The sequence below is a fragment of the Lygodium microphyllum genome, chromosome 24, assembly GCF_053477565.2.
Source record: "Lygodium microphyllum isolate KBCC chromosome 24, Lygodium_microphyllum_v1.1.10, whole genome shotgun sequence".
Lineage (NCBI taxonomy): Eukaryota > Viridiplantae > Streptophyta > Polypodiopsida > Schizaeales > Lygodiaceae > Lygodium > Lygodium microphyllum.
In genome coordinates, this window is record NC_141158.1 from 33,255,936 (window position 1) to 33,282,519 (window position 26,584).

The following is a 26,584-nucleotide window of genomic DNA, read 5'->3' on the forward strand; positions in this document are numbered from 1 at the left end:
GGACTTTTCTCAATGCCTCCACTAGTCTTGGCACCTCACCACCAACCAAATAAGAAGATTAGAGAATATAATCGATACATGACATTCATGTTGTAGCACAGCATGAGGAGAAACATTGGAGCTCCATGAAGTGCATAAACAAGGTTACCTTTGTAAGCAACTACTCAACCAAGTATCCAATCCCATTCATGTTAGGAACCAACAAAGACCATATAAAGTCCTTCCTAATGGAACAAAATAAGATGAGTGAAGTTTTTTATTGAAATGTGTATCATAACCACTTGCTAAACAACCCATCAAAGGTAGGCTTCCCCATCAAATATAAGAACAGACCACCACCAGTGAAGTCTACATATCTTAGCTTAATGTGGGTTTCATATATGCCAAGGATATGGACATACGAACGTTGTTCCTTTGGATGCCTTCTTACCTCTATCTAAGAATAAAACTCTCTTTGATATGCCCACAACTACTTCTCAATCACCACCACATACACATTACAATTGCAAATAGCTTCTAGGAATCAAGCCCCATTCCACCATCACTTGACTTTTGGACTTTCTTGCCCAACCCCTCCCCTCAACCATCCTCTCATGAGGCTACTTTTGGAGGCACAATACTCTTTTATGCATATAGGTGAGAGCAAGCCACATGGCATGATTAATAAATACAAAATTTAAAGCTTGGACATGCACTTAATGAACAATCCTTCCCCACTCACTCAACTCTTGCTCAAAAAGAAACTTCAAATGGTTAAAGGTTTGGTTGCTTCTTTTAACACTTCCAATGTAGGTAGCACATCATTCTTTCTAGTTAAGAAGAAACTTCAAATAGCTAAAGGTTTGATTGCTCTTTTAACACTTCAAGTGTAGGTGGCTCACGCACATGGGGATGCTTGTTTATAAAGGAGCAAGACTTTTCCATTGTGGCATTTCTTTTCGTGAATGCTTATAGAAAGATGGTCAAATACTAGTTTGCACAATAGCAAAATGAGTTTGTTAGTCGCACATCGTTTAACTATTGGGTGACATGCTCGATGTTCATTTTTGAGAGTGTGTAGATCATATTGATGACTTTGAACAAGTTAGACCCATTTAGCGTATGGGTCAATTCAATCAACTAGAGTGCTCTTAGTCCACTGGATAAATGTGCGAAAGACCACGTTGAATCAAACACCATGGATTTAGGAACTTTATGTTGGTCACTTTGATAGTCCCATTTAGGGACCATTATTTTGACTTCGGTGAGTAAAACTTCCAACAACAACTGAAGCCCTCAAGTGTAATAAAAATGGCGGACGAGAGAGCGAATGCCAACTAAAATGGACACTTAGCAATGTTCTTATCCATCTAACTTGTGGTCGACCAACTTGACAACTTGCATGTGATCTATGCAACTCAAGTTTGCACTATCATAGGTTCATAGGCCTATGCATGGAAGAGCTCATAGAAAGATGGTGGGATAACAAACGAGTGACCACCTAGTGACCCACATGTGCATCAGCTATGTAGGTATTATACCTGTGTTCATGTGTATGGTTATGTTAACTAGCGAGGTCACATTGATCTGCACGTGACCTTGCTCTTAGCAGGCCCTCACTTTGGTTTGACTTGATTTTAGATATTTTTCTCGGGATTTTAGATATATTTTTCGCGATGTTAGAAAAACAGCGCTCTAGACATGGGTACAGCCCACCGCGACAGCGTGGAATGTGCGCTGTCCGATTACGAATCTAACGGACCAGATGGCTGTTTGGACTTGGGTTCCCGATTTCGAGATATTTCCATGCTCATAAGTATATGATATGATGATGCGAGGCCAGGTGAATTTGCAGCTTCCGAATGGATGAAGGAGCAGTGTCAGCAGGTATGTATGATCGGGCGGGGCATCATGGAGCTACTGCCAGGAGTGCCTGTCCAAACACATGATTGCGGTCATCAGGCGATAGCAGAATCAAGGAGAAGAGCTATCAGCAGGAAACAGTATCCCGAACTTGTCAATTCCAGTCAGGACAACTATTATACTGAAATTTTAACGGTTGCTCGTCGGTGGAGAATCCTCTTCCTCATGGAAGCCATATCTATCTATGTAACCGGTGGACTCCCAATTGATTGGACCAAGCAGGCTCTATACGCAAGCTGCATGAGCATACATGCCGGTACCAGATTCATTCAGCTCGTTGCCACAGCATGATACTTAGGTCCAGCCCATGATTTTGTATCAAAACAGGAGCTGCATTGTGATATTAGGCCACATATCAATTTTCTGCTCCTCTCAGCTTAGAGAGCTCTTGAGTGGGCTTTTGGCTCACCTGTGTTGGAACATGACTTCTATTTGCTGCTTCAAATGTCAACTGTCGATTTCTGATGTCTCTTCTGCTCATTCATCGTTGGGGAGTTCACTGAATAGGTTGAGTAGTCCGTCTTCCACAAGGTAGCTGTATAGTATTCTCTATGTTAAGAATCCAATCTTAAACTCATTCTCAAACATCTGACTCAGCGTCTCGCTGTCTGATATCACACATTTTTGATTTGCAACAGGCTTGCACTGCCCTCTAAGGGTTCAGGAATGGTCTTCTCCTCTGTTATTTTGAACCACAGGAATATAAAGCCCATTGTAAAAGTAGATGTGACGGTTGCTGTTGAACCTTGCCTGACTAGAGATGAAAAGGAAGCTGAAACAGCAGCTGCAGAGGCATTAGCTCTAGCAAGGGCAGCAGTTCAAGCAGTTAGAGATGCAGCGGCGCTTTCAAATTCTGGCCAATGGCAAGAAACTGTGTCAGATTTCCCATCAGAATTAGACCTGCTTAGGCTGGAGAGGGCAAGACTTAGCAAAATGGAATCGAACATTTTTGAGGGTCATGTGGAGCAGTCAGCAATGAAAATTGCTAGAGATGTACAGCAGCCCACACAGCAGTTACCTTCAGAAGTAGATGACTTTGATGATACCAATGGTAAACAAAGAAGTAAAGCAGAACAAACGTTCACAGGCCAGCATACCATGATAGCTACCAATTCCATTAAGCGTCAAGAGAGAAAAGCAAAACGCATCAGGGCTACTGCAAAGGCTGAGCATACCATTGCTAGTGCAGCCACTAGCATACCTTCTGAGTTGAATAAAGCAAAGAAAGTCCCTTTACAGAATCTGCCCATTGATCCAGTTCGATCGTTTTTAACTTACAATGGCTCAAAAAGATCCAAGTTGTTGACAGCTTCTGAGGAGGTTGAGCTTTCTCGCAAGATTCAGGTACCTGACTTATTGCATTTGAAAACTGGAGAGCTACGCTCTTAAACTTAAAAGTGATCCAAGGCTTTGTTGCTTGTACTTTAGGATCTTCTTGCATTAGATTCTGTGAAGGCAAGCTTGCAAGAACAGATGGGAAGAGAACCAACATTAACAGAATGGGCCAGAGCTATGGGTATGACAGTTGGTGCCTTTTCAGCTCGATTGGATTATGATCGACAGTCCAAGGATAAGATGATACAATGCAACCTTAGACTTGTAGTCTCTGTGGCTAAGAAGTATGAAGGACGGGGAATGGCTATGCAAGACCTTATTCAGGTCAGTGACACTTTGTTCACTTCTGTGCTGGGTTTGAATGCTTCGAGAACAAGCAATAAATGAGGGAGGGATACTAATGTGTGCTAAAGGCCCTCAGTTATTTGAATTCCATCTTCTCTAAGGTTAAAGCAGAGTGAATACCATGGGTTGTGTTAGTCTCTATTTCACGAGGAGGGGAAAGAAGAAGGGGAGGGTTGATGCCTATGTACAGACCCGCTATCCTTTCATTTAATAAACACAATCAAATATGCAATGTCTTTCCTTGTTAAGCGCAATTTGTGAGTGGTTCATCAATGAATGCCTCCTTCCTTGGAGCCTTTTACTATCTCATATGGTTGTGCAAGAATCTATATGACTAAATTCTGCATTAATTCATGCTGTCTGTATGTGCAAGGTTTCTGGTGAATCCTCATAGTATGTATGACTTTTCAATTTGCAGATTTGAATGCCTCAACAATTTTTGTTTGGCTAGAAGGATTTGCATGCAGAAAGGGAGGAAGTATATGGCCAGCTAGGCAGCTTCTGGAATCTGTTTTTATAGGGTCTTTGTTGTTAGCAATGTACATATCATGGCTGTATGGGAACACAGTCTCAGTGCATTGCATTTCTGAGGTGGCACATTTTATCAGCTCTTGACCTCTGCGGTTGTAACAAGGGTATTCGCTGTCCTAGTTTGTTGCTACATTGGTCCTCACGGTCTTTGTCACATTGATGGTCCACCTGATCTTGCCAATTGTACCTGTGAGCCATTGTCCTTCAAAGTACTTACACAAACACAAAAAGCTGCTGCATTTTGAGTGTCGGGGGCTTTGTAAGGTGGAAAGGCATGCTACAAAAGCTGAGAAAAAAGGGTGGCCTGCTGTAGAAGGGTTTTTAGGGCTGAAGATGATGAAATCCTCACTAGGAACCTTGCATATTGATGTTTCCCAGCAGAAGGATGGCCTCTTAGAGTAGTAAACACAGAAAACCTGGTGTTGTGATAGCATTGCGAAGTCTCCTGTTTGGGGGCTGCTCCAATTCCTCTCGTTTGGTGATGAAACGATGTAAGAGTGTGCAATGGATGATTATCATGAACACGGAGAGAGAAGGGAAGAGAGAGAGAGTGAATGTAGAGGGAGAATGAACAAAATTGCATTGATCAGAAAGTGAAAGCTGAATACAAGGCTGCAACAAAGAGTCCCTGCATGTTGTAGTTCTGTGCCAGTGAGGGTGCTGGAATGAGGCTTTAGAAGACTAAGAATAGTAGGCTGAGAATTAAATAGTGGAGGCATACAAAATTGGCAATTATAGACACATTGATGGCAGCAGAAATAAGTAAGGTGGGGGCAGCAAACTGGCTGACCTGATTTTGAAGAGGATGATAATGTGGCCAAGTAGCATTCACTCTGATAACTGGTCCAACCTGTGAAAATGCAGCCGGTTTCTGCCATAAACGCTGCCACTTGTCTGTCACGTGTCAAAACAGCAATGCACTCTACCATGAGCACTGTGAACAGGGCTGCAATTGGAACCAGCCTGTTCACTGGGAAGGGCGGTAGTGTACAACCAAAATATATAAATGCTTTCACCCAATTAACAGTCGCCCACTTTACCTGAACTTAAAGACACAGAATCAAGAAGACATAGAGGAAGCTAGAATGCTCCTGTTGCCACACAGACACCCTGTTGGCCCCTAAGTCAGGCGCCCCTTGCGGTATTTCTTTATTTTTAAAAAGAGAGAAAGTACAATGGGCTGTCTTTCACCTATTCTGGGTGAAATTTGGCAGCATAACAGTACACTTACTGACCCAAAACAAGTTGACCAGGAGGGGAAACTCTGCCCAAGTCTGAAACTTCTGGTTGGAGTGCAGAATTGACCATTACAGGCCACTGTAATTACTGGTTCAGACTTGTTTTGACACCTGTTTTCAGCTTTTACTGTTCCCTGCACTGTTCAGCCCACTGTAATTACTGGTTCAGACCTGTTCTGAAACCTGTTTTCAGCTCATACTGTTCCCTGCACTGTTCTCCAATATCTGTGCCAAATGCCCCTTGATTCTAACATCAATTGGGCTCTGAAATAACCTTTGAACAGTCCAGAATCAGTACCGATTTAGTGCTGTTTCAGACACTTGGTGAGGTTACTACCCTCACCTGTTCCTGCTTGTGGGCAGCAAACAACTGCTCCTGTTCTTGGAGAAAGGAGGCTCTTGCCTCGTGCAAAAACAGCATATTCCACACAGCTGTACCTGAATCAGAAGAAAGGCCCTTGATTCTGTAGCATAACCATACTGTCAGGGGGAGAGAGAGAGAGAATAGGGAGCAAGCTCAACCCTCTGTGCATCATAGACAAGGTAGGCAAGCTCTCCAAAACCAATTCTGCATCAGCCACTGTTCCCCCTCTTCAAATGAGCCCTCCAAGACCCAAAAAACTGCACGCCAACCCTCTTTAAAGAGGTAAGTGCACAAATTTGTGCCACATGGCAGCACTGAAAGATATTTCCCGTTCTAACCTTCCGGTTTAAAATTCTCCATCCTTGGTGCGAAATTTGACCTTGGCATAGGCCAGAGGTTTAATCCCCGTGCAAAAACAAAGATAATGACGCGAACAAATTCTGAGGTCCAAAAATAGTAACTCCCTAAATTTTAGGAGTTGCTTCCATTACATCCCACTAGTCTTCTGACCATCTTTGCAGACTATGGCTACATCCAAATTTGTAATGTAGCTTAACTGAAAGTGTATTTCCACTGATGACCCCACATGGACTAATCTCTTGAAGATTTGTCCATCTTCACTTTGAACTAGTCTCTTCCAGGCTAGTTCTTCAACACACTTGTCCATATACACTTTCACAAGTCTCTTCCAGGCTTGTCAATCTACAGTGCCATCAGTCTCTTCTAGACTTATACTGGACCTTAACTGTCCAGTCTTGACTCACTAGACATTCCTGTCCGATTCACATACTGGCCATGCAACTCAGGCGTTTAGATTTCAAGAGGGATCCTTTCAAAAAGAAAAACCAAACAAAATATGTAATAAAGAAATCGACAAAAAGATAATAGTTGTCACAGTCTTGTGACAGCAATAATTGTGATCAGGCTGGAAATGTAATTGATTAGGCTGCTGGAACATTTGAAAATGCAATGCAAAGGCAGTCAAAGTTTCTGTGTCTTTGTCAAACTTTGATGGAGCTCACAACTAGGGGATGACATGCATCCATGCATCGAATGCTAATAATTCCATGCTCATGCCTCCGTCATTCATCCATCATATTCATCATTCTCTTTCATCTTTCTTTCTTAGATTCCCATCTTTTGCCATCAGTCTAGCACCTTCATTGACCCACCCCGGTCGTGCATTTGTGTATCAATGTTCAGGTCAAGGCTTTTCTTTTGTTTCTTTTGCATTTTCATCGGCTCTTTTCTTGTTTGGCAATTGTAACATGCATATCCTTTGTATTTATTATAGACTCATCTCAATCCTTTTTTACATTATAGCCATGACTATTCCTTCTAAGTAATTGTTCTATCTTTGTTAATGCCAACACTCATACGGACGTGCTCCATACATTTAACCAAGATCCCTATGAAAGGGTGAGCAGAAGGTGGAAGCATGAGCAAAAGCAAGACGAGTGTAAGAGCTATGGAGATTCAAGCAAGAAGAGAGTCGTGTGTGGGAACTCCAAGAGTCACAATATATGATCTATTTTTGCTTATTCTATTTGCTATTAAAAGAATAAAGAATAAAGTGATAGTGATAGGCACTTGCCATCTACAGTGTGTAGGCGTGCAAGTCTGTATACAAATAAATATAGGCGGCTAAGCACAGGCGGCCTTTAGTTTCCAACAACCTCCCACTTAAAGACAAATGTGTCTCAGTGAGAGTAGTGAAAGAAAAAAAAAAAAAGGAAAAAAATACAATATGCATATAGAATATAATAGGATGAGAAAAGACTTCATCTCATCCAACACCTATCAACCTCCTAATAAAGGCACATCGTTCCACTAGGAGACTTTTAGTAAGTAAATCTATAAGATTCGTATCTGTAGGTATCTTGACAAGCTCAAGGAACTTGTCTTCTACCACCTCTCTAATGAAGCGATAATGTACCTTAATGTGCTTTGTCTTCACATGGAAGATCGAAGTATGGCACTCATTGAACCCAAATGCAGTGTCGGAGTCATAGTCATACCAAGATCTACAACCAAATGGCCTAACCATAAGGCCTTCTTGTAAGCCTCAATAACTGTAATGTACTCAATCTCAGTAATAGACAAGGTCATGCATTTCTATACCCTGAACATCCAAGAGATAGTGCCTCTAGTATAGGTAAAGATATACTCAAGGATAGACTTCCTACTACTTGCATGTCCTACATAATTTGACTTGATGTAATCCAGGACTCCTATATCTTAGCCACCATAGCAAATACCTTGCTTCCATTGCGCACTCTCACAATTAGGCCTTATTACGCTCTAATTTGAATAGGGATCTAAGGTTGAGAATTCTAAAGATCATCAATAACCTTAGCAAATTGTAATTTTAATTTGGTAGGAGTCAAGATTGATTTGGGAAAGTGAGTCAATGTGCAAGGAGTGGGGTAGGTGCTGGGATTTTGGGGTGAGCAACCAAAGCTCATGATACTCTACTCGATGAATTAAAAGGGAGCATGCCACACAAATGCATTGGTTTTCACTTGGAAAGATATTGACAATTGCAAGTTTTCATTTGTCGAAGTTTCCAGATCATAAAATACAATGCTAGCATGTGAAGATAAGCTAGGGTTTGTAGAGAAAACATTGAGTGCATAATGAAACCAGCCTTTCTTCCATGGATGGATGGTAAATCCCTGATTACAACTTAATTACAGCAGCAAACAATAAATGCAAATTTGAAAATATAAATTACCTATTGATCTTGGACAATGCACATCCGATTGGCCCCAAAATTGGCGCCTCTTTTGGTATTTCTTTAGGTTTATTGAAGAAGAAGTTGATTTACAATGGGATTCTCCTGATCCCCTTCGCAATCCAAAATCCCGTTGCTGTCCAAAGTGATCGGTGAGTCTTCAATCTGTTTTACCCCTTGATTCGGGCACTTAATTGCCTTTCACCCACTTTACAGACGATGGAAATGCCCCAAATTCAATGGCTGGCAAGTCCACTTGAATTTAGAACTCAACGGGGCTGGAGGCAACGGTGCTGCGTGACAAGACATTGTTGTGCGACGGGCAACTGCATGGCGACAAACTGACGCGCGGTGACTTTCTGGCATGCGATTTGACGACGTGACGCGTGATGGGCGATAGGCAAGGGACGACGGCCAGTGGACCGTCAGTCACACGACCTGCCTAATTTCTGACAAAATCAAATTCTTCTTGAAATTCCTTTTGCCCACTGATAGACGTTCATGCATGGAGGCACGACTTTCAATTTTGTGCAATCTTGGCCCAGAAATTTGGGGCTTTTCCCAGAGTTGGGGAATTTAATGCAAGACAAGCAAATCTGTCTCAAAAATTGCAGGAATTTGTGACATTTTGTCCCCGACATTTGGGGTTTTTCATGTACATGCACAAATTGGGCTGAAATTTACCCAATTTCTCGACATTGAGGCATATTGGACCCCGTGCAATTTTGGGCTTTTGCAGTTTGGGCAAAATTTGTGTAGAATTTGGTCATTTTATGTACATGCAGGTTGAATTCCGCGCAATTTGGACATCAACACTTGGTAAAATTTGGGGGTTTTGCTGAATTTGCTCTGTTTTGGCAAAACTGGCCTGTCCTATGCATCACAGAGGAAATGCAGATGTGTGATTGATGCTTTGAGTACAAAATTTTGGGACTTTTGACCGTTCATGTCAAATTTTATGCCCGTGGGTACATGTACAACAGAAATTGCAGCTGAAATTTTGGGATTCCTCATGTAATGTGATGCACATGCCCTTGGAACAGCTGTAATCAGTTGGATAATGCTGTAACACATGGTTTGGTGCTCTTGAAAATTTAATTACAGATTTGAAATCTGTGCTTCTGCGCGGACAGGGATCAGGACGATTGGGATGAGTTAAATGAGCTTGCACGCTCAACCATAGAGCTATTAATTTCCGATGCCTTGCTCTTCAACATTGAAGGTTTGGATTCTGCATATGCTATATGGACTAGACTGGAAGAACTGTATGCACAAAAGAGTGCTGCAAGCAAAGTGTATTGGTTGAAAAAGCTTATGGATTTGTGTATGAAAGAGGGTACAGCAATGCCTACTCACTTGAGTGAGTTTAACTCCATTTTCAGCCAGCTGGTTGCCTTGAAGTTCATGACTGATGAGGAATTTAAGGCTACTTTCTTGCTTGGTACTCTACCAGAGAGTTAGGATACATTTAGGACTGCTATGAGCAATTCTAATGTAATCCTTCTTTAGGGGAAAATAAATATTTTGTCACCTTTGTCGATGATGTTACACGGAAGGTATGGGTTTATCCCATTCGTAGCAAGGATGAAGTGCTTGATAAGTTTAAAAAAATCTTGGCATTGGCTGAAAATTAGACAAATAAGACACTTAAGTGTCTTCGCTCTGACAATGGTGGGGATTATGTGTCCAAGGCCTTTCAGGCATTTTGTGACAGCAAAGGGATAAAGAGGGAGCTCACTACCCCTCATAATCCACCCCAAAATGGAGTTGCAGAGCGTATGAATCAGACCATACAAGATAAGGTCCGTACGATGCTGTCTCATGTTGCATTATCCCATGGTCTTTGGGCAGAGGCTGTTATGACAGCCGTTCACTTGATTAATCGGTCACCAAACAGGTTTTTGGGGGGGGGGGGAGTTCCCCAAGAAGCGTGGTCGAGCAAGCCACCTTCATATGCTCATCTGAAAGTGTTTGGTTGCGAGGCTTTTGTGCACATTCGTAAAGAAAAACGCAGCAAACTTGAGCCAAAGTCCTATAAATGCATTTTCCTAGGATATGGTGACGAGGGTGAAATGGGGTATAGATTGTGGGATCCCGAGAAAAGGAAAGTAGTATGTAGCAATGACGTTATCTTCCGGGAAGATCGCATGCACAGAGAGCCCGAAAAGACTAAGGAGGTCCGTAGGGTTGTATTCCGGGAAGAAATACCTTTTGGACAGCAAAATGTGCCTGCTGTACAGCAGCAAATACGTGCTGTAAATGAACGTGTAAATGCAGGAAATGATGCTGGAAATGATCAGCTAGCTATTGCCCATGAAAATGAGCCATTACATGTGCAGAAACAGCCAGGACAGCAAGCTGTTAATGCTGATTTGCAGGCTGAAATGCCAGGACCGCATGCTGAAAATGAAAATTTGCAGGAACAGCCAGCAAACAATGACCATTGGGTTAGGAGATCGTTTAGGGCTACTAGACAACCCGACAAGTTTGTTCTTGCCACTTGGTGCAATTAATGTGGCTGATTATGTCATGTTGACAGACTGTGGTGAATCGTATTGCTTCAAGGAAGCAATGGATAGATAGGACAACAAGAAATGGTATAAAGCCATGCTGTTAGAGATGGAATCTCTTGGAAAAAATGGCACTCGAGACTTGGTGCACTTGCCTAAAGGGTAGAAAACTCTTCCATGCAAATGGATTTACAAGATGGTCACTTCTAGTTCCTCACCAAAGTACAAAGCAAGATTGGTTGCAAAGGGGTACAACTAGGAGCATGGAATTGACTTTGATGAGATTTTCTCTCCTGTAGTCAAGATGACTACATTGAGAACCATTTTGGGCTTGGTTGCAGTTGAGGATATGGAGCTCATATAGATGGATGTAAAGATTGCGTTTTCTTTCTTCCTCGCTTCCTGCGCAAAATCTCGATCGCAGAAAACAAACATAATCAATGCGAAATCGGACCACATTTGGATGAGCGAAATAACGATGAAGCAATTGCTCAAACATATCATCAAACTGCGACTCTGTAGGGTAATGCATAAGATTGGACAAAGAGGCATACACATGATCGCGCTCATCTGTAGGGACCTTGATTCACGCAAGAACATGTGATTTGCATGAAGACATATATATGTAGTAGCCTGAAAGGTTTGTTAAACAAGGGAAGGAAAAAATGATATGTAAACTCAAAAGGAGTTTGTATAGGTTGAAACAAGCACCAAGAGAATGGTATCATAAGTTTGATACATTCATGGAGTTCCAAGGCTTTCATAGAAGTTAAGTGAATCACTGCTTGTACACCAAGAAGGCAGCAGATGGCAGCTTGATTATCTTGGTTTTGTATGTTGATGACATGCTGATTGTTGGCAGGGATACTCATGCCTTGGATTCATTGAAGCAAAGTCTTCATGGCAGCTTTGACATGAAGGATCTTGGTGATGCAAATCACATTCTTGGCATGCGAATACTCAGAGATAGATCGAAAGGCTTACTCTATCTATCTCAGTAGGAATATATCTCCAAAGTTTTGCAGCGTTTCAATATGGAGGGGGGAAACAATTGGGGTTTCATTGCCTCCACATGTGAAACTTAGTGCAGAGGACATCCCTACATCTAATGATAAGAAGGCTGAAATGGCCAAGATACCATATGCTTTAGCTATTGGCAGTTTGATGTATGCTATGGTTGCTACACGTTCTTACATTACCTTTACAGTGGGAGTGGTTAGCAGATAGATGGCAAACCCTGGTAAGAAGCATTGGGATGCAGTGAAAGGTATTATGAGATACCTCAAAGGCACAAAGGAGTTGTGCATCATCTTTGGAAAGCAGAAGGCATTTGTTGTTGGCTTTACGGATGGAGACTATGCTGGTCATGCAGAGTGCAGGAAGTCCACTTCTGGGTATGCGTTTACTTTCATAGGAGCAGCCTCTTGGATCTCCAGGCTACAAAAGTGTGTTGCATTGTCTACTACAGAGGCAGAGTATGTGGCTGCCACTGAGACATGCAAGGAGGCTTTATGGCTTTCACGTCTGGTGGGAGAGCTTGGCATCATAGAGTTACCTGTTCTCCATTGTGATAGTCAGAGTGCTATCATGCTAGCACAGAATCCTGTCTTTCATGCAAAGACAGTACATACATGTGAAGTACCACTTTATTAGATATGTACTTGACAGCAAAAGCATTGAGCTTGTCAAAGTGCATACAGATGATAACCTTGCAGACCTTCTCACAAAGGGTCTTTCAGCAGAGCGGTTTGCTCATTGCCAATAGATGATGGGAGTTGGATAGATATATGTATTTTAGCTTTGTACATACCTAGACTTAGTCGATTCTTTTCTCCTCTTAAGGCACATTGCCTTTAGGTGGGAGGTTGTTGGGAATAAAGGCCTCGTGCCTTTTAAATGTGCTCGGGTGTGAACACACCCTTAGCACTTGTATATTCATATATATATCTATCTAAAAACCTAAAGGTAAACACTTGTCATTGTACCTAAAAACGTGTTCACTCTCTACTCTGCTCTCTCTCTCTCTGTCTCTCACTGCGCGTAGTGACAGTCTATCACGATCTTTGTGCCTAACCAGTCCCTACAGAGGAGTGGTGGACGAAATACCAAGTAGGTTACCAGCCCACCAGGAATGGGAGGAATAGTCCAGTGAAAAGACGCTAAGTGAAGGAGAAGAAGGCAAGAAACAAAAAGAGCAAACTAGTCGGGGAGAGGCTAGGAAGACAAAGAAGAAAACTGCACAAGAACAGTAGGAGGAGGAGAAGAGGAAACAAGAAAAGGTGGACTTGCAAAGGGCCTGCAGGGAGTCCAAATGGGCCAAGGAGGAGAGAGAAAAAGCAAGAAGAGGAGGAGGAGCTGAGGAGGAAAGAGGAGGAAGACATGGCCCTTGCCACGTGGAGGTCCATTGAGCAGCAGTCCAGGTACGATGAGCTAGAATCCGCAAGCCCCATCAGAAACAAAGGGCCAAGCTCAAGTGCCTATGTGCTTGAGTTCGTGCCACCTGCAGTGCAAGAAGGCAAGGACAAGGCTCCAATCACCCCTGTCCCTACCCTCCTGACGCCCGCTACAACCACCGCCATATCCACTCCCAGTTCTACAACCCATGTGGACGCCAACAACCTAATGGCTTGGGTCCAGTACTCTGTGAATAAAGAAATGGGCCAAGGAGTAGGAGAAGGAACCCCCGTGGCAGGGACCAACAGACTAGCTACGGCGATAGATGCTGAGTCGAGGCGAGACCCTAAGAAGCAAAAGGTGGCAGGCTCTACAAACTCCGTCCCCACAACAGAGAGGCCGCCCCAAGAATACAATGAGTACGTCAAGGAGCTCCTCTCTCAATTAGAGAGAGCCAAGGAGGAGAAGAGAACCGTGGTAGCGGAGCTGGAGGCTGAAAAGGAGGCCATGGCTGCATTCCAATTGGAGAGAATACGCTAAATGGCCATGGCCCAAAGGGAAGTAAATGAGTTGAAAGAGCAGCTACAAGCTAAGGAGGAGGCAGAAGATGAATGGCAGGTGCGCTTGAATGAAGAGACTGAGGCCACACGATGTCTACAGCAGCACAATGAAGAGATTGTGGCACTCTACGAAAACCTACAAGCTCAAATAGAAAAAATCAATAAAGCCACGGAAGAGTTGGAGAAACTGAGGGAGGAAAGAGCTCACAGGTATGAAAGGGAGGTGGAGAGACCAACCCAAGAGGCTACATCGGCACAGGAGCAGCAAAAGCTAAGGGAAGAAATGGAAGATCAAGAATGAAGGTTGACAGTACTAGCCCAGAGGCAAGGGAAAAGCCTCGAAGACATGAACAAGAGGGCGGAAGAATGGGCCACTTAGAACGAAAAAAGGGTGAAAGCCTTGGCATGTCACCTCGCTCAAGCAGAAAAAGAAAAGATACTCGCCGAAAGTAGAGCAGAAGCCGCCCAAGTGAGCTTCCATACCCAACAATGCACCTTTCTAGAAACCCTATTGGACGTCACCCTAACAGAGGAGGGAGAGTCCATGGAAGCAATGAAAAAGAAACTAGGAATGGCTCGTAGGGCACTGAAGGCCGGGCTCTAGATACCGCCACAACCTAGTGAAGTTGGCCCAAGAACAATGCCAATATCTCCCATTGGCAAGCCTAACCTCACGGAAAGTGGATACACTCCGGTTCCTCGAAGAGGAGAAAAAAGAGCCAAGCCGGCAAAGGGAGATGGATATGAACTTTGAAATGGGACCACATGAAGATGATCTTGTCTAACCACTTCCTTCCTCGAGGCCTGAAGAGCAACAACATGCAGACACCTTCGCAAAAAGAAAGGTGGCACTGAGAGAAAGAAGAAAGCAAATGATGGAGGAGACGATGAAAAAATGGAATGCTAGGGGTGTGAGGGCACCCGTCTCCACCATGTGCGGACGATACCCCTGCAAGCTTCCACACCAACCTCATAATTTGGGAGAAGCAAGAAATGGCCAGGAGCCCCTTTGACCTCAACTTCCAATTCCCCACCACCCTACATAGAGTGTTACCCATCAAGGTGGTGGAGGAGGTGATTAAGGTCGGAAGCAAGCTCGGACAAAGATGGCTGGAGGAGAGAGAGCAGAACGCCACATTATGGGCCATAGAAGATGCCGAATTTTGGCAAAATAAAGTTTTCGAAGTACCACAGTCTTTGCCCGATTACGAATGCCAATCTACATGGAGAAGAAGGGTCTGGGACACCAACCTGGACACTCGGATGGCCTTTTGCAACACCCAACCCTTTGAGCGGAATGATCCAATCTTTATGCCCTACCCTCGAAGGGTAGAATTGGATTTTGACTCCAGTGTCCACAACAATTATGACTTCCCTGTAATCTATAATCCTCATTGTACTACATATGAAGATGCCCTCGTCTTCACGCCAGAGAACTTGTATGATACTCTAATCCAATCCACTAGCGAATTCTCTTCATGCCCTAACCCCACCTTTATTACCACTTGTAATTACCTTAGATTGCTTAGGATACTCCTTAGACAAGACCCCACCCCGCAAGAGCGCGGTCTCCCAGTGCTCCATTTTGATCCTAACGCTATAGATAGTTGCGCGATGGCTCGGATAATGATGCGAGCCACTCTATTACCTTCATTTTGCTTAGCTCTACTAGAAGACATGAATGATAGCCGCTTCATCCGCTGCAATCATTCATTCCTCTCCACCACCACCCTTCAAGTCCGCGTAAATCTCAAGGGGTATCTCCAAAGCCGCCAATTCCTTGGTAAATCTATTAAGCCCCCTTCTCCACCTCACTCCGATTGACGAGGACTAACTTCTCTCACAACTATGTAACTTAAAAAAAAGAAAAAAAAAAAAGAAAAAGAAAAAGCGCATAAATCACAACCACTGCACCTAGGGGTCCTCAAGTTAGGAGTGTTCGGGGACTTTGGTCAGCCGGCTCTGCCCCTAACCCCCTAGCCTCATTTTGATCCCCCATGTCACGCTCGGGGCATATCAAGGGCAGGACACGCCTAGGGAGTACCACTCACCTGTGGTTAGAACTGTCATCCTAAGCTCCATCCCACTAGCATGCGTACAATGCACCACACGACATTGGCACATACCCACAGGTAATGCACCTTTCTTTTCTTTCCAGGTACAACCGAAGGTCTCACCACGAACTTCAGAGACCCCATCATTCGTGCAATGCCCTCCCCATTCCACGCCATGTGTAATCAGACAAAGTACAACCAACCAAGGGGTGGACACAACAACCACAATTAGAAAGTGAATGAAGAAGCTCATTGGGAACAACGCATGCAAACTCAGTCACGGAGAGTCAAATGATGGATCCATCTAGCATCATTTTCAATTTCAAGATGGACCTATCCCTCAACCTCCCTCCAACACTAGGGATCATATCCAATGCCGGGGCCTCTTACTTTCAAAAATCCCTCCAATACCAAGGCCCCTACCCAACCCAAGGGCCTTTCAGTTTCATAAATCCCTCCAACACCAAGGCCTCTACCCAACTCAAGGGCCTTTTAGTTCCATAACCCCCTCCAACCGGTCCAGAAATCCCTCCAACACACCCCCACCACGGTATGCCCACAACCTCAAGAAACCCCTGGCATCCCAGCATCACTGTCCCCCTCACCACTAGCGAGTGCCATGGGATTGGTACTCGTCTAGGAGGGGATTAATGTTAACCCTCAGACGAACAAGGTGGAAAATTGAGAAAATCTAAAGTAGAAGATAAGGCCAAGGCAAAAGTGAAACGGGAGGCGAAGGCGTGCCAATAGAAATATGGAAATACAAGAAGTGTAGAAAAGTCGTGAATCAAAGATAAAGGTGCACAAGAAAAAGCGCAAGTCAATGCTTTTGTAAAAGAACGCAAGGCGCACCATGATTTATTTTAAGAGTACCGGGCCCGTGCAAATTGTAAAGGTAGATGGGCGGTAGGAAGGAAGGTAGGAAGATAGAAGGACAATAGAAAAAAGGGCCTAGGCTATGGCTGGCCATGTAAAAAGGGGATGACCGCCCAAATGGGATTTAGGGCTTTGTATATAAAGTTTAAAAGACGAATCAGAGCTTATTTTTTTTGGTGTGTGGCAAAATGGACTCTTTCTTTTCTTCTTCTTCTCTTCTCTTCTTGCTTGTGAGTGAGTGAGTGAGGGAGTGTGTGAGGGAGAGGGATCTAGGGATCTTGGAGGTAAAGCCCTCCTCCATCTCTCCTCTTCTTTTTCTTTTCTCTTCTCACATCTCGCGCATGGATATGGAGGATGGAGCCTGGAGATGGAGGTTTGAGGATGCTTGAGCTTGCATCAAGAATTGTGGAGCTATTGGAGTGCATGAGAGAGGAAGCAACTCTATCAGGCATCAAGGTAAGCTCACTACTCTCATAGAGAAGGATGATGCGTTGGCTATGTGAGAGGTAGCCATTAGTGCCCGCTTGAAACGCTTGAACAATAAGCGGCCCGTGGATCTTGGTGGTTGAGCTTGGGCTCGCCTCTATAATTGCCTTCGTATTTTACTTCTTTTTCTTTCGTCTCGAGCTAGGGTTAACTTTGGGCTTCCCCTAGGCATGGATTTGCGGGGTTTTTGCACTTTATAGATTGGCCACTAGCAGGGTTCTCATAGGTGGTAGGAGAGGGGAGGAGTTTCTGTTGGAGAGATCTGTCCAGCACGGCTGTCCGCTAGTGGTCCGTGGTCTCACACCAAGTGGACAGACCTAGAAGGTCCTTTTGTAGAAGGGTCTCCAAGAGTGTAGATTGAGGCATGGCGGGGATCGGAGGCCATCCTTGAGATGGATCTTCACGACTGTCCAGATCACGCCACCCAGATCTTTCTTCCTCCGCAGTTTACTTCGAGTGTGGCAGGGCCTTCGGAAGACCCTAGTTCAAAGGCCCCCAGGATGCCAGGAGGAGATAAACCGCCAGCCCTTGGTCTACAACCCCCAAGTCAGAGATCGAGACGGGATATAGATAGGTGAGCGATCCCACATCCAGTGAGCTGGCTAGGAGGCTGGCTCTGCTCGTACTATTAGGATGTGGAGGGAGGTGTACAGGATTGCGGATCAGGAGATGTCGCAACGGGCATTACGATATCAGTGAGGTACTGAAATGAGGAGGAGAGAGATTGACTTAGTAATCCCTCAGGAGTGGTTAGATCCCCTGATCCGAGAGCCGGTGGAGCTTGGGGAGGTATGGGCTGCTAGATTCTCACCGGAGGTATTTCCTTACAAGTGGCAAGTAGAGTGGCTGGTGCCCTCTACCGGAATTTTCTTACCGTGCACGATTGTAAACGCCCCAAACAACGTAGTATGCTTAACAATTATGATATTCGCTTGTTTTCGAGATTTAATATAAAAGAGAATGAACACTTAAAGCTGAAACTGAAAATTACTCACAAAATTACAGCCATGAAAATGTAAAAGTAATGGAGACAAGATTGAGGGTTGAAGATGGGCAAAACCCCCCCCGGAAGGAATGTATTTCTGCTCAACCCAAGTCCCTTAGGGAAGAGCTCAGTTACAATCAACCTGAGAGTTAGGAGAAGTAATTCTCACTCTCACAAGATCATACAAAGATGTACAAACACACATGCATTATCTATTATGCAATGATAAGAACTAATTTCTTTACAGTATGAGAGAAGAAAAAGGGGAAATCAGCCTTTCTCCATCGTTGAATAGTAGTACATGGATAGGGCTTGCTTCTTGTTGCTAAAATGGAAGAAAGAGCTTGAGAAGGAGGTGCTGTAATGAATTTACAGGCTTGCTGTCCTGTAAAATAGCAGTGATAGAAGAGGGAATATGGAGGAATTTGATAATGGAGAAGTGGGGAATGATGATAGGGATGGATGGGGCCAGTTTCTGGCTATTTGGGGGTGCTGTACATGAGTTTACAGCAAAGAAAAATGATGCTGAATGAAGAAAAACGAGCTCTTATATATAGGAGAGGGAAGAGCTAGTACAAAAGGGGAAAGTGGAGTAGCACAAGACAAGTGTCCAGCCACATGTCATGAGATGTGACAAGTGGTGGGACACTTGGAAACTTGTGTGACAAGTGTCTTGATACTTGTCTTTTCTCTATGGCCTTCCTTTTTGGGTTGAATACTGTCAAGAATAGAAACAACCAAATTTAGTAAGCACAGTCAGAGTACAGAACTTACTATTTTTAGAATGACATTCCTATTTTTTAGGACTAGCATTTTTAGGCTAATTCGAGGCTCCTAAAATTTAGGGATCTCCTAAATTTTAGGAGGTTAGGACTAGCATTTTTAGGCTAATTCGAGGCTCCTAAAATTTAGGGACCTCCTAAAATTTAGGAATCCCCCCCCCAATATGGGTGTCATATGAAAGCTTTTTCCGTGTACATTGCAAAAACAATATCAGAATCTTCATGTGACTTTCCTATGCAAAGAAATATGCATTTCAAGCTTTCAGCCCACACATGTACATTATACAAGCATTCCATGATCATGCCATCTTGTTGATTGTAATTGTCTGTGCTGGTGGATCTAGCCCACACTTCAAGGCATCAATCTTTTCTGTATGCGAGTCTAATCCTGATATGCGTGAGTTCTGGTCACAGGCGCCCAATCGGGCCATATAGGTGGAAGTGTGAACTATGTTTTCTCTAACCCACCGTGTGGGTCCACCATAACCTGTGACCACTCATCAGTGGCCAGCTCCAATGCACTTTTCTTTATATCTAATTAGTGCAAATAAAATAAATTTAATATTTAATAAATCATTATATAGACAAATTAATGAAAAAGGATACAAATTGTGTTTCTATAGAGTTGTGACAACGATGGGGGGCGTCTAGCTCTTGTTAGAGGACATCAAGATGAGGAGATTGTTGTCCTTTCCTGAAGGAGGATCCGTGTAGTTGGACTCTAGGGAAAAACTTGGTGTCTGGATCCTTATATGCTCTAGGAGGAGTTTTGGGAGTAGCGCCTTTGGATATGGGAGAGCATGCCACTTGATGAATTGGAGTGGGATCCTGGAGAGTGGCTAAGGCCAGCCACCGCGGTCGCCAAGAAGCCTTTGAGGTTCTTGGAGTATACAGCCAGGATTGGTAGACATGTACTGATGTAGGAAGACATGGATTAGGTGCCTTCTTAGCAGATATTGGGTGGAGCATAGCATTACGAATGCCTTTCTTCGAACCTTCTAGCGTCGCCTGTTGGGACAGTTGGAGGTTGAGGAGGGTGTTGTATTTCCTTTGGCTTTTGGCACATGGGGGTCTGGCTGTTGGGAGTTGGTTGGCCTAGATGCAGTATGATGGAGGTTGTAAGCGCAGTCCATAGCAGCATTTGGAAATTGCAAAGCACTGCCTGTGGTCTTGCGAGACGGCACAGCTCATGTGAAGAGGAGCCTGCTCTATTCTCCGCTGTGTGGCACCCAGATGTATCTCGTGGGAGGGACTTTTTTTGGCACGTAGTAAGCCAGGGCTGTTACCTCTTGTATAAGGCCAGGATGCAGGACACGATTTTTCTCATCGAGACTGGGTCTTGTGCAGTGGTCGGCTTGGAGGCTTTACCCATCTGCCTAGTATTGGAGCCCACATCAGAGGGTTCAGAGGTATAGGAGATCATAGGCAGTCTTACAGGATGGCACATTTGGAAGACACACTGTCAGGTGGTTTTTGGTAGGGAATGCCTTTCAGTATTTTGCGACTTTGACAGAGCTTTAAATCTCCATCATCCACTCTCTGGCGATATATCCCTTCTTCATGGCTTTTTGTCCCCTTCTCCCCCTACATCGCATTGAGAGACATGTATACATGATGGATTTGTGATTTGTATCAGCTCCAGCTAGTCTGTTAAGCATATGCACTTCGTTGCATTCAGTCTTCTGAGTAATATAATTAGCCATACTTTACTTGCAAAAAAAAAAAAAAAAAAGATTTGTAAAGAAGAAATGTCACAAGAATGTTTCAAGCCAATAGCACATTTGAGCTATTCAAGGCCTTTGCCATACTCAATTTGCTTATATGTTATTGTATTAGAGGTTGGTATGGATTTGTCCAAATTTGATAGAACCATTGCATGCCAGGAATGACTCACATGGAGTGAGAGAGACTCTCCAAAGGCTCTTGCTTTTTAGGTGCAATATTTTAAATGAGAGTTGATGGGTTGAGGCAGAGACATTGGTGAAAAGTCTCACGTCTATTTATGCTGTATTGCGCATCACTTATAGGGAGGGAAGTACTTTGGGCCTTCTATATGAGTATATGGATAAAATTGGCGAGACCTTGCTTCATAACAGTCTTTTGCTACAAGACAAGTAAGTTCTTGTTTAACTTTTACACATGTAATTATTCAGTGTTAATGACTCCTTGATGATTGATCATTATTCTAACTTCTAAGTTTCTAACTTATTTTATCTAGGATCGATCCATCATTCTTCGCTCTCAAGGATTGATGAGATTTGTGTAGTGTGGAATGCACGATAGGATTGGTTTCATAAACCAATCCATAGTGTTGCACATATCTTGCATCCCCTTTGGTGTAGCGAGGAGCGTTACCACTAGTGTGGAGTTAGAGGAGGGCTTCATGGAGTATATGAGACACCTCATAGGGGATGATATAGGTATGATGAGGAGAGTAGAGGATGATTTGCTAGCATTTCACAATTATTCTCTTCATTTTGACCGACCCATAGTTAGGCTTTGAGAGACAGAGCTTCGGTCTATTTCTTGGTGGGAGAAATACAGGAATTGTGCTCCTACTTTGGTATGTGATGAACTTTTATATTTTGAATCTTGATAATTTAATGCATTATGCAATCTAGGTAACATGTTCTATAATCTATTACCCACTTAAATGTTGATTTTCGGCTTGTCCATTAGCAATTACCAATTACTTAACCTCAATCTCTTAAATTTGAATAGAAAGTCATTGCTATTCATGTCCTCTCACAAGATTCTAGTTCAGGTCCTGGTGAGAGGAAATGGAGCACATGGAAAAGAGAAGCAAGCTCATAATCGCCCAATGAGAGCGTTCAATGTTTTGCCATTGCAATCTCCAGCTTGTTGAGAGGATTACTCTGTCCCTTGAGCCTTCACATGTAAAGTGATAATGGTTAGTATTACGTATAATTAACTTTTTAACCTTGATACTTGACATTACTTGGAAGTTGGATTGTAAATTGCGATATGTATGAACGTTGAACATGTTGAATCTTTTCTTATATCTTTGTCTTGTTCATATTTAGAGATAAACGTTGACAAGATTGATATAGAGAAGGTGCGTGACACCTTGGAGATACCACATGAGTGGGATATATACTCCATGCTCTATAAGAAGCTATCGACACTGGTGCATGAGACTCGTGCATAGAGAAGGGCTAGTGCCACTAGAGCGAGGGCTACACGTGGTCGTGCATCACAGGCAGAGCCAGAGCTAGAGTCCGAGGCTTAGGCTGAGGTTGAGGGTGCTTCATCAACTTCTTGACGAGGGTCCTTGGAGTCGGACGAGGAGATGGTTCATTGATCCTCAGAGTTCGGATAAGTCATGACTCATGATATATAGGAGTCAGTTTAGCATTGCAGACTTTAGTTGCCAATTATTCATTGATGTTAATACTTATCACTAAGTAGTTACTAGAGTCTAGAGACTAGTACATGTTACTTTTAGTGCTCACTGGACTCTCGAGTTTTGACAGATTATTCACATGACATAGTTACATATATCATTGTATCTTGATTTCACTTATTATGTATCTTGATTCTTATTCCACTGTTCTTGATGTCTGTCTCCACTATTCTTGATGTCAAATTTCACTGCTTTTCAGATCATAGATGATTTATGAGTCATAAATTATAATTCATTTTGTTGCCTTAAGTTTTGAAAATCGAGTCTTAATTGTCTTAAGCTGTTTTAAGTTTCAACCATCGAGTCTCGATTCTAAATCTTCACTTGTAAGTCGTGACATGTGTAATGAATCATGATTTCAATCATACGACATGACTACTCAAAGTTTTGTATGAAATTTGGGTATATGTTGTTGTAGGCATTGATATATTTACATACCCATGTAATACTGTATTTCCCGTTTCCAAAATTTAGCCAAAACTTTGAAACTCCGATTTTTCCTGTTTCTGTTTCCCTCGCTTCAGAATACTATGATCATTGCTATGGCTGTAAATTATGGCTGGAAAGTACATCAATTGGACATAAGACAACATTATGAATGGAGATCTTCATGAGGATGTTTATGTTTTGCAATCTCCAGGGTTTGTCGTGAAGGGAAAAGAGCACATGGTTTGCAAGTTGCATAAGTCTCTTTATGGTCTCAAACAAGCTCCTCATGCATTAAAATTGATGCTTATTTTGCTAGTAGAGAATTCAAAAATACTCCAACTACTCCCACTCTCTACATTAAGAATCAAGGAGGGGGACTTGCTAGTTATCATTCTTTATATGGGTGATCTATTGCTTACCGGACCTAAAGTGGATACATTGCAAATTTCAAGGCTGCATTTGCTATATGTCAGATATGGGCTTTATACACTACTATTTGGGGATTCAATGCATCCAAAATCAGCATGGCATCATCATGTCAAAGTCACAATACATGGACAAGATTTTACATAGGTTTAATATGCAAGATTGGAAACTTATAAGCACTCTTATGGAGCCAGGTCTAAAGCTATCTATGCATGATGGTGAAGAGATGTCTAATGTTGCAATTTACAGCCAGCTGTCTTATTTATCTTTGCAACACATGCCTTGACATTCAATATGCAATATCTTAGGTGAGTAGGTATATGCATAGTCCACCGACCATACATTGACAAGTTGCTAATTGGATCTTCAGATATTTGCAAGGTACTCCGTCATATGTATTATTATTTCCTAGTGGGGGAGGGGGGAAGACTTACATCTACATGCTTACATTGATTTAGATCGGGCTAGTGATTTAGACACTAGTCTACTAGTAGACATTGTTTCTTTTTGGGCCGTTTATGCATTTCATAGCTAAGTAAGAAATAGCCTACAATGGCTAACTTGTCTTATGAGGTTGAGTATAAGGCAACCTTCACAACAACATGGAATGTGTATGGTTGTGTAGATTGTTGCCTGATTTACATATATCATTGGAGGGTCCTATGTCCATTCTTTTTGACAGTCAGTGCTATTGTAGTGGCACAGAATCATGTGTTTTATGCTCGCACGAAACACATTGAGATGCATTACCATTATATCAAAGAGAGATGCTATGCAGGAGAGAGAAATTTGGTGTATGTTCCTACATAGAAAAATATTGCAGACATTTTCACCAAAGCGTTACTACGTGAGAATTTTAAGGCTTTTCAAAAGTCATTGAACTTATTACTCTTTGGTGATTGATCATCCTTGTACTCCATTACATTGACACTACAGGAAGGTGTTAGAATTAACCGATTATGGGTGGTGTTCAATGTAATTTGTGTGGTGTGGAAACTTATTAAATTGTTAATGTAGGGTGTGTACACCTAGTGCCTTAGGATATTTAAGTAGTGACAATAGGCTCTAGAGTAAATAAACTTAACTCTAGTTAGTTGATGGAAGATTGGTTAGGTCAACCCTTGATCTAAACGTCAGTTGTACTTTCACTCTATCTTTTCAGTTCAGCAAGTACACTACTCTTTTGCTTTAGCTCACACATTGTCATTGTCTCTTTTTCTCTCTCCTCCATAGCTTGTGTCATTTCTCACATGTGCTTTGATATGATTAAGTTGAGAAGAAAGTACTTTTTGGATGATTATTAGAAAGGATTGTATAAAGCGTATTTGACATTTTAACGTTAGAGGCTAGAGCTTGTAGAAGTGAAGAAAGGGACATCTTCAATTATGTAGGTCTGAAGCTTGGGTGCTCAAAAGTGGAAAGTGGAGGCTACAAAGGACAAATATGTGTTGAAAATGAAAGTATTGAGCAAAATGACAAGTGTAGGAACACTTCTCACGTCCAGAAAGTGTCGCAAGGTGGTGATAATTTTTGCAGTTGCTTTTCTTATTTACTTATATAAATATTTTATTTTTCTTTTCTTTAGTTCATGTTGCTTTTTATCCCCAGAGTTCTGTTGGATTAAGTCGGGATCTTTGCATGGCCAGAAGAGGTAGCCATTGGGACAAATTGGACTAATGGTTTGTTTGAGCCTTAGGACCGGTTCCATATTGAATGTGCACTGAAGAATAGAATGCCAGTCATAGTTACCAGGAACAGGGAACGGGAACGGGAACGGGAACGGGACCCCCCTGGAACGAGGGGAACGTCCAAAGTGAGGGAACGGGAACGGAGGGAACGGTATATATATATATATATATATATATATATATATATATATATATATATATAGAGAGAGAGAGAGAGAGAGAGAGAGAGAGAGAGAGAGAGAGAGAGAGAGAGAGAGTGTGTGTGTGTGTGTGTGTCAACACTTGTCTTAGAATCTAGAGAGAGAGATCATATCAATCATAATTCATGAAATTAAACTCTAGAGACATAATAATCAAGTTTCAACAATAATAAAGATTCAAAACATTGTAACTAGCAATGGATTGTCGCATTCATAATTCAACATTCTAATCAACAATGTTGTATAAGTCCAACTTGCAACAAGTGTGCATTGCGAAAACACAAAATATGCACTAAACTTTAAAGCCTAAATAGTAAAGATCCAAGTTACAAGAGCTCCAATTTTCAAGTCAATACTCTAAAGTTCCAAAAGGCTAGCTACTAAGTGCTCTGATTCATGGAAGATGGCTCCACTATGCCTGAATGCTCATCCTGTTGAACAACATCCTGCCCATCATCATCACCATCATCATCATCGTCATCTTTTTCCCAACATATAAAAGAATCAGCCTTTGCAACTGATGTACGAGCTAGCAAGCGAAGATTGGAGCTTACATAAACTAGGTCATTCGTCTTCATTGTACGAAGACGATTTCTCTTCTTTGAGTGAATGTGATTGAATGAGCTCCATAGTTGCTCTAAACAAGAAGAGCTAATTGTTTGGCTAAGAATACGAATAGCCAAACTCTGCAACTCTGGAGCTTCTGCCCCGTAGTCCTCCCACCATAAAGCAGCCCCAATATTTATCCTGTCCTCTAGTGCATCCTCTGTATCAAACATCCCTAATGTTTGCCGATATACAGAGAGCTGATTTTTAATTTTGCGTTGTATTTCACGGCTGGGATAAAGCCTTGCAAGCAATGTGTTCCAAGCCTTGACCACCTCAAGGTCTCTTTCTTGCATCTTTCCTTGAAACTCAGGATCAAGCACATATGCTGCAGCATGCATAGGAGAGTCATACTCATTCCATCTACTGATGCATAACTCTTTGATCTGCTCATACCTATCTGCATTTGGTTCCAAACTCTCCAACCTCTCAATCATGCGATCCATACCTTCATAGATCTTCCCAATGCATGGATCCATGCCATCTGCAAGCCTCAACATGCGCATAATAGGATCAACCATTTGGTTGGTGCGATTAACCTCATCCCAAAAATCTCTATCAGAAACATATGCATTACATAACACAGCAGTAGCAGTGGCAGCCCCAGTCCAATTTTCATACTCATCACTAGCAAATAGCTCCCGAATTGCACCTTTGCAATAGTGCAATCGACCAAGCATAAGAAAGTTATATGCAAATCGTGTATCCGAGTATT

The 26,584-nt window shown here is 42.6% G+C and overlaps 1 protein-coding gene across 1 annotated transcript in view; it reads left to right on the plus strand.

Annotated features, from left to right (window-relative positions):
- The first annotated feature begins 1,703 nt into the window (after nt 1-1,703).
- LOC148014965 (uncharacterized) overlaps nt 1,704-26,584 on the plus strand; it is a 32,330-nt gene continuing 7,449 nt past the window's right edge. Inside the window, exons 1-3 of the mRNA XM_087665075.1 lie at nt 1,704-2,433; nt 2,541-3,246; nt 3,331-3,561. Coding sequence (XP_087521201.1) covers nt 2,210-2,433; nt 2,541-3,246; nt 3,331-3,561 — 1,161 coding nt within the window. The 5' untranslated portion in view covers nt 1,704-2,209. The remainder of the gene's footprint in view (nt 2,434-2,540; nt 3,247-3,330; nt 3,562-26,584) is intronic.